At 38.6% G+C, this 14,802-nt stretch overlaps 1 protein-coding gene across 1 annotated transcript in view; it reads left to right on the top strand.

Moving 5' to 3' along the window:
* Nucleotides 1-14,802, top strand: part of RGS6 (regulator of G protein signaling 6) — a 662,738-nt gene that overhangs the window by 539,355 nt on the left and 108,581 nt on the right. The window contains 5 exon segments of the mRNA XM_072629224.1: nt 1,913-1,989; nt 4,592-4,673; nt 6,306-6,380; nt 8,510-8,608; nt 10,123-10,184. Of these exon segments, the coding sequence (XP_072485325.1) occupies nt 1,913-1,989; nt 4,592-4,673; nt 6,306-6,380; nt 8,510-8,608; nt 10,123-10,184 (395 nt within the window).

Here is a 14,802-nt window from a genome sequence, read left to right as displayed (position 1 = left end):
ATTCATATAGGACTTTAAAGTTTACAAAGAACGTAACACACACAGTCTCTTCTGAACTTCACAACAATCTCATGAGGTGCCAGTACTCCATGGAGTTATCCCCATTTTATAGGTAAAGAAACTGAGACTCAGAGAGGGTAACTGACCTGCCCCTAGTCTTGGCTAATAAAGATCAGAGGCAAGATGTGAACCCAGGTCTTCTTGAATCCAAGTTCATCATTCTTTCCACTAATACCATGTAGTTTCTTATCCACCCATCTGTAGGGTCATTCACTGACTTTGATGAGCTTTCTAAACAAGCTATAAAATTGTCATTAGAGGCAACTAGGTGGCACAGTGGATAGAGCACTGGGCTTAGAGTCAAGAAGACCTGAATCCAACCTCAGATATTTACTAGTTGTGTGATCCTGGGCAAGTCATTTAACCTCTATCTGCCTCAGTTTCCTCAACTGTGAAATGGGGATAATACTAGCACCTACCTCTCCAGTTTGTTGTGAAGATTAAATAGGATAATATTTGTAAAGCACTTAGACATGCCTGACACATAGTAAGCTCTTGATAAATACTTATTTCCATTCTTTCTCACATTCTGGCAGACCTTGGCACCTTTGATTTCCTTATAGCTAGACATTTCACCTCCAATTGAAATGATACTGTTTTGAAACTGTTCCCTATTTATGGTCTGGTTGTAAAGGTTTTTGGACTACTTATATTTTTTAGTTTTTGTCTATGTAACTTCCTCAACCTTAGGAGAAAGACTCAGGTCCCAAAATGTCACCTTCCATTTTCCGTGTAAAAGAATGTTCAGAATAGATAGTGGTACCAATTCCCAGTGAAGTTTCAATACTATAAAAAGCTGAAAGGATTCTCAAAAAAGAACAGAATGAGAAAGATTCCAAGGGTCATTTTTGTTTCTGTGCCTATTTGTCCAAACAGGCATAATGTTAGCTGTCTGTATGGTACTTTTCAGTTTAATCTTCTTTTATATTAATAACCTAATAAAAGCAATCAATTAGGTGTTGGCACTAACTATGAAAATACATAGCAGAATGTGAACTCTGGACTTGCATTCAATCAGAATCAGGCAGGTGAGTAGCATGCCTGTCAACTTACTATCCTATCTACTGCACACTATGTATAATCCTACTGAATTAAAGAATGAAAAAGAATACTTCTCCCCTTTTTCTTCGGGAGAGACTCTTAATGAAACATTTTTTTTCTCTCTGCCTTTTTTTCACTTTTCAATTAGAAAATGAAATTCTCTTCTCTTCCTTCCCTGCCCCACTCCAACCTAACATATTTGCTTTGTGCATGGTGAAGAAAAAGACAAGTTAAAATTAATGGCCTCTAAGGTCCCTTCCGGCACTAAATCTGTAGTGCTAGAGACTCCATCTCTGCATTGGTCAGATTCTAGAAAACTAACTTGGTCTCTTAGGCTTCTCCTCTTTCAGAGTGACCTAGTTTTAAGGATAGAAGATAAGTCCAAAGAAACCACTCCCATTCTCCTAGTTTTTGTTTGCAGAAATATCCAGCAGGCTTCATTTATCCTCAGATCCATAGAACACAAATGGAAAACTCAAGCATATCTCTAGACCCTAACTTATATTGGATATGCAGCCAAGCAGTGGGTATTATGATGAGACCTATTGGAAGAAAGGTTCCAGTGGTTCCCTCCAAACTTGAGTCAGATAATTCCTTTAGTTGGCATGTTGATGATGATTGGAAGAGCATTCCTGTGTAGCAGAATATGGTACAAAGCTAAATCAAGTTCCAGTCTAATGAATTTAAAACGGGGGACCATTATTTTGTTCTGTCTGACCAAATATGGATGAGCGCAAATGTAATGAGCATGGTAGCCACGGTCCAATACTTATTATGATTAATGCCCACATTGATTTTCATTTTTTATCAGGAAAACCTAGCAAGACTCCAGAGGGCCTTTGCAAGGAAGTGGGAATTCATCTTTATGCAAGCAGAAGCCCAAGTGAAGTATGTGAATGGAACAGAGCCCCTTCCAGGAAAAGAAGGGGTTTCATTCCAAATGTGTCTTCATTGTATGTGTACAAGGGAGTGGGCAACCAGAGTTAGGATTTCTGGTTCTCCTCCCTATTTTCTAATAAAAACAACTTTGTGGAAATAAAGGCCAGGATTTGCCTAGAAATCACTCTGAATTTTCAGCCCAGATGGTGTTTTTTTCTTATAATTTGATGTATATGTTCTTCTTGGTTAATTTCACACTAGGAAAATTACCAAGTGGGTGTTCTAGAATACTTATAGGAAAATCCTTTCTTCACCTATAACCCTGACTTGAACAATCTGCAGTTGCCCAAATAATTTCCAAGCCACTTTATGTTCTGTGTGGAAATGCATTTAGACATCTGGAGATTTCTTTTGATTTCAACAAGACATCTTGCCCCCTCCCCAAAACGAATCTTTACATTTGGTGCAGGCTATACCAAGAACCAGAGATGGATACAGTGCAGAAGCATGTAAACTTCCCTTCCAGTATTTTCAGATTGGCAGACATTGTGGGTACAGGAAATTCTTTGCAGAAATAGGAGGTTGAAAAGGTGTAGCCACCCTTGAGGATCTGGGGCATGCTTACACAGAAGAAACTCTTGGATCTCTTCACAAGCATCCCATAAGTCAGGTGTTAGGGACCCATACTGCAAGAAGTAACCCACCCTGTATTACTCAAAGCCTTCCTTGTCTTACAGTATAAGATCTAGGGACAGGGACCACTGTCATGAACCATTCTAACTCATTGCTTTGTATCTCCTTTATCTTTCATCATTTTATCCTTCTAAACTGGAACTCATTAGATATTCACTTTTGTAAAGGTGTTGATCTATAATATTCTAAATTTCTCCCTAGTCATCGCTACTCTCTTCTCTCCTAATTCTTTCCATTAGCATGACCAAATGTCATCTTTCTAAAGGCTTGCCTGCCCATCCTTCCCACTCTCACCACTATCATATTGACACCCCCACTTACTATGAATGTGTACAGGATACCCCATCCCCCTTTTGCTTTCCCTCCCACTTCTTTCCTTTTTAGATTTATGGTGACAGATGTAGACATTGACAGGTATACTGTGGAATGAGGCTGAAAAGCCCCACCTTCGCTACAACCAGTCTCACTCATGACATCCTCTCCTGCTTGCAACCCATACAGCCCCCTATGGTACAGTAAAAGAGAAAAATGGTAGCGACTTTGTTCAAATTGATGATTCTTAGGATGCCATTGTGTTAACTTCTATATTATAGGTTCTGTTGACAGGTTATCCATCTGACCTTTCTGCTGCATTCCTCTTCCTTCTCACAATTCATTATGCGCTGCCTCTCACCCAAGATCTCATCACTCTCTCTCAGTAACCTTAGCAAGCTAGGTGTCCTCTGCACAGTGTTGTATATCACTCCAGAGTGGTTACTGCTACAGGAGTCTTGGCCATGGAGAAGCTGATGATAGTGGGTGGGGCAGAAATGGGAGCAGGGATAACAAGGTTTATAATCTCTTTGCATCCCGAAGAGCCTGGAAAACAAAGAGAAAAGTTAATTTGTACTTTCAGAATAGAAGAACCTCACATGCTAGAAAAGGAGGGGGAATTGTCACTTGATATACATATGGTATTTCTCGATTAACTTTTTTGATTAACTCTGTGATTACTTTATAATTGTGGACCATTTAAGTACGTGGTAATTATCACGAAAATCACAGGGTGATTATAGGTTTATTTCAGTCCAGTAAACTAAAGTACTCCCATGAGATCTGGAAGCTCGAAGTTCCCTGGTACATGGCAATTAATCTGAGTTACTTCTTACTTACAGAAGGAATATGAAGCAATACACTTTTTCCCCTTGTTTTAATAAAAGCCTCTCATCTGGGCTACTGATTAGAAAATGAAGTATTTCTTTTGTCACCTGTAATTTACCTTTCACAACTTGATCATCTACCAGCTGAAGCTAGTGAAATCAAAATGGGGGTGATTTGATTTAGAAATCTACGTTGAGACATCTAGAGATCCTGTCATGTGCTAAGATCCTTCCTCTGATTTGAGGAAAAGGTGGAGTGGAAGGGAACTAGGCTTAAATTTGAAGTGTTAGAATTATAGCAAGTTAGACCTAAAACAAACTTACAAATTTAAGGATGAGAAATGGACTGGCCTATATTTAAATTTTACACACTAAATGCTATCCCAATTCAACATGCAATTATTAAGCACCTACTAAAACAGTCCTCCCTCAAGAAGTATATGTTTTAGCTTACACTTCAACCAACCTTCAGCCAACTGATTTTCTCCAGCATCATATGCAATTTCTTTTCATTATGGACCTCTCTGTAAGTTAGGGTCCAAACATATTTTCTTTTGTTAATTTCATTGTGGGACCAAGTGGAGGGGAAGAAGGAAGTGACCAGCATTTTACACATATGGACCTCATGATCTTAAAATGAACACAGTAAATGTATTTGTTCCATTTGCAATAGACGCACTAGTTCTTTAGAAATGAAAGCAAATAGAGGTGGGTGGAAGAAATTAAGAAATTACAAAAGACAAGTGCAAACTATTTCCCTTTTCTCTTTCCATTTTTAGGATTGATCGGAAAAAAGATAAAACAGAAAGAAAAATTTTGGATAGTCAAGAACGAGCATTCTGGGATGTTCACAGGCCAGTGGTGAGACAGTTTTGTGTAGTTTTATAAGTTTTCTCATTTTCCTTTTCCCCTTCTTAAGATTAAAGGTAGTCTTTAGCCTGCGAACATCTGTCTTTGGGAAATGAATGATCTCCCACTTTGTTATTCATTTATTTGTTGTTCTGTCATATTCAGTCATGTTCAACTGCATGACCCTATTTAGGGTTTTCTTGGCAAAGATACTACAGTGGTTTGTCATTTCCTTCTCATTTTGCAAATGAGGAAACTAAAGCAAACATCATTAAGTGACTTGCCAGGGTCACACAGTCAGTAAGTGTCTGAGACCAGATTTGAACTCACAAAGATGAGTCTCCCTGACTTTGGACTGGAGCTTTATCAAATGTGCCACCTACCTGCCTTTATTCATTCATGTGATTATTTTATTTTCCCTAAAAGCCACACAAAGTTGACTCTAAAATATCTATCCTTGAAAATGCAAGGGATTCCCCTCTCTCCCCATTCCCTCAGCAAATTGTTTTCTCAGGAAAACACCACAGTTCACATTTCGAGAGTAAAAACATTCTGATTTTTACAAATACTTAAATGTGACAGCATTTTTCAAGACTCTTTGAAAATTCCATGTAATCAAAACAAGTTATATATCCCTTCATAAAACAGAAGATGGACTAAGGACTTTTCCCTTTTCTTATCCTATTCACATAATTAAAAATGGTTAAAATATTCAAGCCCAGACTTTCCAAAAACAGGCACAAAAAATATTCAGTCCCCAAATGACGAGGACCCTAAGATGTTGCAATGGATAGAGCCTGGAGTCAAGAAGATTTGTTTTTCCCAGTTCAAATCTGGTGGCCTCAGACACTTGTTAGCTGTGTGACCTTGGGCAAGTCACTACATTCTGTTTGCCTCAGTTTCCTCATCTGCAAAATGAGCTAGAGAAGGAAATGGCAAACCACTCCAAAAATCCCAAATGGGGTCGCAAGGAGTCACACATGACGGAAACAACTGAACAGTATGACCCTGGATGAATCACTTAATCTTTATTTCCCTCAGTTTCCTCAGCTATAAAATGGGGGTGATAATAGCACCACCTCACAGGGTTGTTGTGAGGATCAAATAAGATAATATTTGTAAAAGCTTAAGGCATCACCTGGCACATAGCAGGCACTATGTAAATGTTTATTCCCTTCCCCTTACTATTAGTCTACAGAAAAAGCCATTTATAAATATCAACTTCCTGATCGTATTAAAATCTGTCATTTGGCATAAGGCAAGAACAGATCCACTAAACAAAATTAATTTGTTCACTGTTGAAAATCAACATATCCAGGGTATCCCCAAAGTCTTTGTGCAGTGCTAAGCTATTTATAACTTAATACTAGCTGAACACTTTAAGCTATTAATAGCTTAACACTAGCTTAATACTTTAAGCTATTAATAACTTACAATCACACAAAGACTTTGGGGACACCCTGTATTTGTATGCTTATGCATTTTAATTGAATTTTCCTTACTTTGAATCCCCAGTGCTTACCATGTTGCCTTGCAAAAATGTCACTAAACAAATAATTGTTGACCTGACTTAATGGTGGTAATAAGATCATTTGAATCAATTAGAGCTTCAATAAGTAATTTTTACAATGATTCCTTTCCCAGCCAGGTTGTGTGAATACAACAGAAATGGATATCAGAAAATGTCGTAGGATGAAGAATCCCCAGAAGGTCAAAAAGGTCAGCTCATTTAGCTGCATTTAAAACGTTTCTATGTCAAGAACACCCTCTAAACCTTCCTGTTACTTGGGCAATAGACTGTAAGACCAAGGAGTGTTTCATTTTGGGTGAGGAGCTGTGACTGTTACCCAGACTCCCCTTCCTTAGATGGGTCTCCATTAAAACACCATTTGGGGCTTAAACCTTGTTCCAAACAACCCAGGATTCTGGGTGACTATAGTCCTAAGAGATGTATTATTGGAGGACTTACCTGTAGCTGAAAGAACCCTGGAATTAGGTTTGATTACCAGTTGTGTACTTGTGTATTGACTTTTAAGACCCTAATATCTCAAAATTTCCAGTTTCCTCATTAGTAAATGGACATATAGTATTGGTACTATCTACCTTACCCAGCTGTCATGAGAAATTAATGAGATAATGTAGTTAAAAGTGATTGATACTGTATGCAAAGTATAAGGTATAATATAAACTTCATAAGGTAGGAGTTAAGTTATGAAATCTATTGATAAAACTGAACCTATTCTCGACTCTACCTTTATCCTTCACTAGTACAACAAAGTTCTATTCCTACAGCATCAACCTTACGAGGAGACATAGACAAAAGTCTCACAGTATAGGAAGACACAAATTGGTGGCAATCTGCATCTTTGGAGGGAATATCTACATTGATGAAATCCCAGATCCATTTATGTTTTTGATGTTTTTTAGTTCTATTGTAACATGTGCCACTGTGTAACGTAGAGATATGATCCCTATATATCCTTATGATAGCCTTTTTATAAAAGTGCTAAATTTGGAAGCAAGAAGCTCTATGTCCAAAGTCTTCCTCCAGTGCTAAGTGAGTGTGGGACCATGGAAGAGAAACTTTAGCTCCTATAAAATGGCAATGATAATAATAATCATAGTATCTTCTTTACATGGTTGTTGTGGGGCTCAGGTAAAATTATATATGTGGATAACTTTCCAAAACTTAAGATGCCATATAAATTATCAACCGTTATTATTTCTCCTGAAATTATTCTTTTCAGCCTTTGAGAAGGTTTCCTTAGTAACATACAAGTCAAGAAATCCCCCTCATGTTGTCATTGGTACACTTTGACAACAAAGGACAAACAACAAGTGATCCTGAAGCTGATAGACAGATCTCTCTCCACCTTATCTGTGTACAGGACTTGATAAAATTTAATCATAACACCACCGAGCTGTTTGTCTTTCCATGCTGAAGAGTCCCTGGTTTATCAGTTTATCCTTTTGGGAAAATATCTGTCACAGCTACAGTTTGTTAGGCTAAAATAAACCTATACGGAGACAATCCTTGATATAATCATTGAAAAGGGGAAAATACGGGCTTTCAGAGTCTGTGTTTGTAAGCAGCCTGCCACAAGAGAAATCCACTGGGGCACTTTTTTTTTCTACAGAAAATGAAGTAGTAACCCATGTGTAACATAACTATTTCTCAGAACTTAGTTCAGTATAGCTGTTTGGTGGTGCACCAGATAAGGGCACGAGGCCTGGAATCAGAAAGATCTGAATTCAGATATGACCTCAGACATTATTAGCTCTTGCCTGTATAAAACTGGAGAAGGAAATGGCAAGTCACTCCAGAATCCTTGCCAAGAAAAGTCCATGGACAGCTGGTTCACGAGGTCACAAAGAATTGGAAGTGACTGAACAAAAATTTCTCAAAACTTCTTTCGATATAACTATTTTTCAGAACTGTCATTCTGTTATTTCTTCATTGGTTAAGTTTATCATGACCTCAGTGTATCAATAATATTAGCTTAACTTTGGTAGAACAATCTATTTAGGTTTGGTTCCAGTGCACGCACCTATTCTTGGCAGGAGCTAAGGAATTATAAAATTACTCCCTAAAATCATGCTATATTACAATTTAACCCCCACAAGACTGTGCAGTGTTACAATTTAACCCTCCCTTATCCTTAAAAACTATACTGGGGGAGAAAATGAGGTTAGAAATCACTAAAGTCCTATGAGCAAATACGAAATTCTTCATTTCTGTGATGGAGAAATGTGTCTGGTGTTATAGAAAGACCATTGCTGATGAGGGAAAAGAAAGGCACTGATTCCTAACAGCACCTGAATCCCTCATATTTTCCTTCTTTTTCTAGTCAGTGTATGGAGTGACAGAAGAGTCTCAATCCCAAAGTCCTGTGCATATACCTGCCCAGCCAATCAGGAAAACTACAAAAGAGGACATCCGAAAACAGGTGCATATGTGAATTATTCATGGCAGTTCCTAACACCCCAGAGGAAGGATGGGAAATTGGTTACGTTTAGGTCCAAAAAGATGAGCAAGTTTCTGGGTTGCTAGAAACATTTCCAAGGCAGTGTAGTATAGTGGAAATACATTGGCTTTGGAAGCAGCAAACTTAGATTCTTTACTATACATGGCAAAAGTTCTCTCTGAGCCTCAGAGAGGCTCATCTATACAATGAAGGGATTGGACTAAATCAGTGATCCTCTTTGGAGTATAACTGACTTGAGGTCTTCCAGTAAGTACACTACTCAGTGGATTGTTGGTAGTCCCATCAGTCAGGCAATAAACATGTAGTAATTGCCTACCATGTGCCTGGCACTTGTCAGTCCAAGGAAGGAAGATTAACAGAGTTAACTGCACATGACACTGTGTTGCTGTTATAATGGTTCACTTGTAAAGGCATAATATGTGGCCTAAAATCCCATTCAACAATTTATCATCTACTGTATACAGAACATGATACTAGGTGGATGTAAAGGAAGAAAGCAAAGTCTTTGCCCTTGAACAGCTTATTGTCTCTCTGAAAAGAGAAGATACGTATGCTAACATAGCTATTTAATTCATGTCATTGAGCATTTATTGAGCACCTACCATGTGCTAAGTGCTAGGGATACAGATATAAAAATGAAATAATCTTTGTCTTTAAAGAGCTTGTATTTTATTAAAACTTTATTATATTTTTATTGAATTGAATTAAGCTTAATTTTCTATAAAATGATATTAAGCTAAATTATCTCTAAATTGTGTGTGTGTGTTAAAAATGGTTTGAATGGCAGTTTGTCAGAGTTGAACTTAGAAAGCCTGAGTTTAAGTATAGCCTTTGACACATAAGGGTTCTGTGACCAGATGGTTCAAAGTAGTTAAAGTTCTTCATTAATCTAAGGAGTTCCATATTGAGAGCTCCTTTCCTGATAAAATCATAGGTCTGGCCACAAGAGAGAGAGGAGAGGGAGAGACAGAGACAGAGACAGAGAGACAGAGACAGAGAGACAGAGACAGAGAAGAAGAAGGAGGAGGAGGAAGGAAGGAAGGAAGGAAGGAAGGAAGGAAGGAAGGAAGGAAGGAAGGAAGGAAGGAAGGAAGGAAGGAAGGAAGCCACAAAAAAAGACTATGGGTATAAATGCTGATGAGATTCAGAGTAAATAAAAGTCTATTGTAGGACTAGCAGCTGTTCTAGGCAGAAGATCCAAAAGGCATATAAAACATGCACATTGCCCCTCAGAAACTAACAATCTTGAGATACAAAATTTATACCCGTGAAATCATATACAAAATAAAAAATAGGACAAATCCTCTGTGTGATAGGAATGAAAGAAAATAGCATTATAAACAGAGGTTGTTGGGGAAAGCTTCTTGGAGTATCTTCAGTTGGAGGTAGAAGAAATGTAGGCTTTGGATTGGTAGAGGGTAAGGGGAAGAGCATTCTGGCGCCACATTAATATCCCTGTCATCTCTTTTTCTCAGATAACATTTTTGACTGCACAGATAGACAGACATCGTTTAAAGATGTCCAAAGTAGCTGAAAGGTAAGTCTGCTGTTAATATTACTGCTTTCTTCTGGGTTCACAAAATGGGCATGGAACAGGACCAGGATATCAAGAACCCTTGTTATTAAGGCTATTCTGAGCCAGACAAGAGTAAGTAGTGGTCTCTTGAATCAAAAATTAAGTCCAATAGAATGATACCAATTTATTTAAGGTGACAAGTCTTACTGTCCTTCTCTGGTGTCACAAGAAAACTACATAAACTCTAAAATCTTTTTTAAAAAATAGCCATAGAAGGAAAAAAAGCAGTCCTTCATAAGCTGATGAGCTTCTTGATTTCTTTAAATAAAACTGTTCCCTTCTCATGTGCAAAATGCCCAGATTCATTTTATAGGGGGGAAAGAACTCTTGGGTGTCCTTTGAGGTATTATAAGCAGAAGCGGATGTGATCATCAAAGTCATTAAATTCCAAGGTACCACTCATTGAATTGCATCAAATAAAACCTCTGTAAAGAAAACATTTGTCATGAATAAGTTAGATACACCTGGCACATACCTTTGGGATATAAGCTATATGAGTAGCCAGCTCTGCCCAGTTATCTTGCTGGAGACTTAATTTTGCCCACTAAATAGACTGTTTCTCAACTCAAGGCAAGACCACCTGGTGAACTTTTTGGAATAAATCTAGCCAAGCTACCCCAAACTGAACATTTGTTGGTCCATATGTTGCCCCTGAAATCATTAATATCTAAAGGCATCAAGGCTGTAAGTTAAATCCAACTATTCATTAGAAACAATAGAAAAATGTATCCTTTTTTTCCTTCAGATAGGAAATTTGGGTTGATCTGGGGAGTTTCTGGATCATCTTGATTAAGTTACAAGATGTCCCCAGTCCTCTCAAAGTGTCACATGTCCACATCCTCAGTCAATCAACAGGCATTTTTAACTTAATATTTTTTTCAAAATTTCAGTTCACAACTATATATTTTCTCTCTCCCTCACCTTCTTTCACTAGAAAAAAAACAAAATCCTTGTAATAAATGTGCATAATTATGCTGCATATACTGGCCATATCAAAAAATGCACATGTTATTCTGTTTCTTGAGTCCATCACCTCTCTGCCAAGACTGATGCTTCCCCATCAGTGCTCTGGAATCATGGTTAGTCATGGCATCATGAGAGTTAAGCATTTCCAAACTAATCAATATGCATTTACTTATTAAGTGCCTACTATGTGCCAGATATTATGCCAGGCAATGGTGTTACAGAGATCAACCTAGAACATAGTAGGAGCTTAATAAATGCTTAGCAAATTGAAAACAGTCCCTGCCTTGAAGGAATTTATAATCTGCTACATTCCATGTGACTCTCTCTGTAGCCTCATCAAATTTGTTGATTGACTTTTTAGTCTATAGGATCATCATTTTCAGACATTTAGATGGAGTCTGATAGCTGATAGGCATTTGTTTTCCACATCAAATACTCATGAAAATAGTCAAGTTTAAAATTAAAATGAAACTAAGAAAAATTTCCACTAAACTGAGAGGTGAATCTTCCACCTTCACCAGAAGACTAAAATACTTGCTGGTTTGGAGCTAATGCATTTTTTTCTACAGTGTATGCCTATTCATGTATTCCTCAAGTAAAAGCACCCCAAATGCTATTGGGGACAACGGATCATTTTGTGGCATACTTATGATCTGATGTCATATCCTCAGCTAACTCTGGGATCTGGTTTGTGACGTCTGCAGCCATGTTGATATTTTCTTAAGAGAATATTGGTCTTGTGTAAAAAGGAGAGGTTCTCTACAATTGCCTTTAGACATGTTACTTGTGGTTCCTTTTATCCAGAAAGAGTTCTGTGAGGGAAACAACCTAGGGTGTCTGGGGACCAATTAAATGCATCCACTGCCTTTTCCCAGAATTCCACAAGTGCAGTTTCATGACATAACAACGGAAAGCCTCTCTTTGTCCATCGATCACCTTTCCTTAGTTCTGGTCTCTTAAATGAACGGAGGTAATTGACAAATCAACTGAGCTCTTGGGGCCTCGGTTTCCTTGTCTGTAAAATGAGTCCATCACCTGTGTTGGGTACCATCTCCAGCATTCATTGTTATTGTGGACCTCAGTCATATTCTGCTCAGGCCCTCATTGAAATAAACATGGTCTAATGTCTTTGCTTTTTGTTTTGGGGTAGGCATTTATTACCCCAGTCATTACGAGGAGGACTTATACCATAGGGGCTTTATCCAGAGCAGCATGCAAGTGTGTTATGGCACCAATTATGGTATTTCTTCCTTTGGGCAGGGGAAAGGTGGGGGTGACAAAAGGGGGAGGGGCAGGGAGTAGGAAGAGCAGACTGGCACAGGCCTAGTGTTTGTTTATTTATATTAATGTCAGTGAGGAGCCCTCACCTGGTATGGTCTAATTGTGCTTGAGAGACTGCTCAGATTGAAGGGATTATTCCACCTGACTACTTCTCACTTCACAGCACAGAGCTCTCAGGGGTCCCCGCCCAGGGAGAGCCAGATTTTATGTGACGCGGTGACAACTGGCAACTTTTCAAAATGACACAAAGGTTTTTCATGAGAGCCATAAGGAAACTCCCAGGGAGAAAAGGGCAGAGGAAAGGAGGAGTGTTAGTAAGAGATAAAACACCTCAGACTCACCATTCGTCAGTGTCTATGGAAAAGGGTTGGAGGGGAAAGGAGAAGGAGAGGAGTATTGCCCCCCATGCTAATGGGTATCGTTCTGGCAGCTGTGTTTGGGTGTTACTGCTCACCTGAGGTGTAAGCAGAGCTTCTCTCAGGTGAACACATACACACACACACACACACACACACACACACACACACACACACACACACACACACACACACACACACACACACACACACACATCCTGGATCTGGTTTCCCTGGGCCGGCTCCAGGTGATAAATGTTAATTAATCTAAAGCCATCAGGCAAAGGACCTCATCCCCAGGAGACAAAGGCATTGTTATTCACATAGTTCCATAGGAACAGGGAGGTTGGGCCTTGGGGATGGCTGTGTGGAGATACAGAGGGCCTTTGCGGCTGAGATAAATTAGGGGCTTCTTAGGAAAAGCGAGAGGAACCAGATTAATAGGGAGGAAGGGTCTGGTCCTGGAATGAGCAAATAGGCAGAGACCAGGGAATGAGGAGAGCATGGTGGCCCATTTTATGTGGTAATGTCCTTACCCTCTTCCCCAGTCTTGGCAGCTTTGGATTCTGAGAGGCCTTCTTTAAATCCCTTATCCTTTCTTGTGTTACCTTTGGTAGCCTGGTGAAACCTATGGGTCCTTCTCAGAGTAATGTTTTGTTGCCCATATGCATCATTGAAGGAAATGCCAAATTTCAGTTAGAAATAATGAAAATAAAGATGTAATATTTTTTCCCACCCAAATGTTTTGCCCTCTGAAATCTATCCATGTACCCCTTAAGAATTTCTGGAAAAACAAAATGATCCAAACCTGGGCTTGTTGTCAGTGCTTATCTTTTCCTTCATTGTCAACTCCTTTTTTGGTGGCTTTGTTGGCAACGAGTCATTATGAGTCACCATGCTCTTTATGAAGAAATTTTCCATTTCAGAAGCAATTTTTTTTATTTTAGCCCTTTTTCATGGAAGCCTTTCTAAAAGGTCTTGTACGTCTCCCTACCTTCTTAAATTATAATAGTAATAATAATAGCAATAATAGTTATTGTTTATATGACACCTTAAAGTTTGCAAAGTGCTTTACAAATATGTCTTAACCACCTTGGAAGGTAGGTGCTATGACTATTATCCCCATTTTATGGAAGAGGAAACAGTAAGGCAGAGGTTAAGTGACTTGCCTAGGGTCACTTAGCTAGCGTCTCAGGTCAGATCTGAACTCAGATCTCATTGAAGAATATATCCTTGTTCAGGCAATCTTTCAACACTGACTATGAACCCAAGCACTGCTTAGTACTAGGAAATATGCAAAGATAATTAAGATCATTTCTGAATTCACAGAGCTCACGATCTGTGCAGAGAACAGAGTAGATTTGACATCTTCTAAATTATGCAATCCTATATCTGGAAAATGAAATATCATACAATAACTATTTGATAATTGTAGGATAGGGTTAGGGCAGCTAGGTAGCACAGTGGATGGTGCACTCATCTTCCTGAATTCAAATCTGGCCTCAGATACTTACTAGCTGTGTGACCTTGGGAAAGTCACTGAATTCATTTTGCCTCAGTTTCCTCATTTGTAAAATGAGCTGGAGAAGAAAATGGCAAAGCACTCCAGTGTCTTTGCCAGGGAAACCCCATGGATAGTATTGCCATACTATGTTCCACAGGATCAAGAAGAGTCAGACACAACTGAATTACTAAACAAAAATAGCACCTGAGCTTTAATGCCTGGATTTTGTGACATTTATTTTGGTTTTCCCCAGGCCTTTTTGGTTATTTTCTTACACTTGATGTAGTCTGAATGATAGAAGCTGTCAACACTATGAACTCTGGAGTGTTACTGTAGTTGGAAATAATGCTCCAATACATAGATGTGTATGTGTATACACACATGGACCAGTAATAATTATGATAATGGACATATGTGTATTCACCTAATGGTATATTAGTTGGACAAAACTAATAGAGGAGACATGAGAGGA

The sequence above is a fragment of the Notamacropus eugenii genome, chromosome 1 (genome assembly GCF_028372415.1).
Source record: "Notamacropus eugenii isolate mMacEug1 chromosome 1, mMacEug1.pri_v2, whole genome shotgun sequence".
Classification (NCBI taxonomy): Eukaryota; Metazoa; Chordata; class Mammalia; order Diprotodontia; family Macropodidae; genus Notamacropus; species Notamacropus eugenii.
Note: the sequence above shows the minus strand (reverse complement) of the source record. Positions and strands in the feature narration are given on the sequence as shown.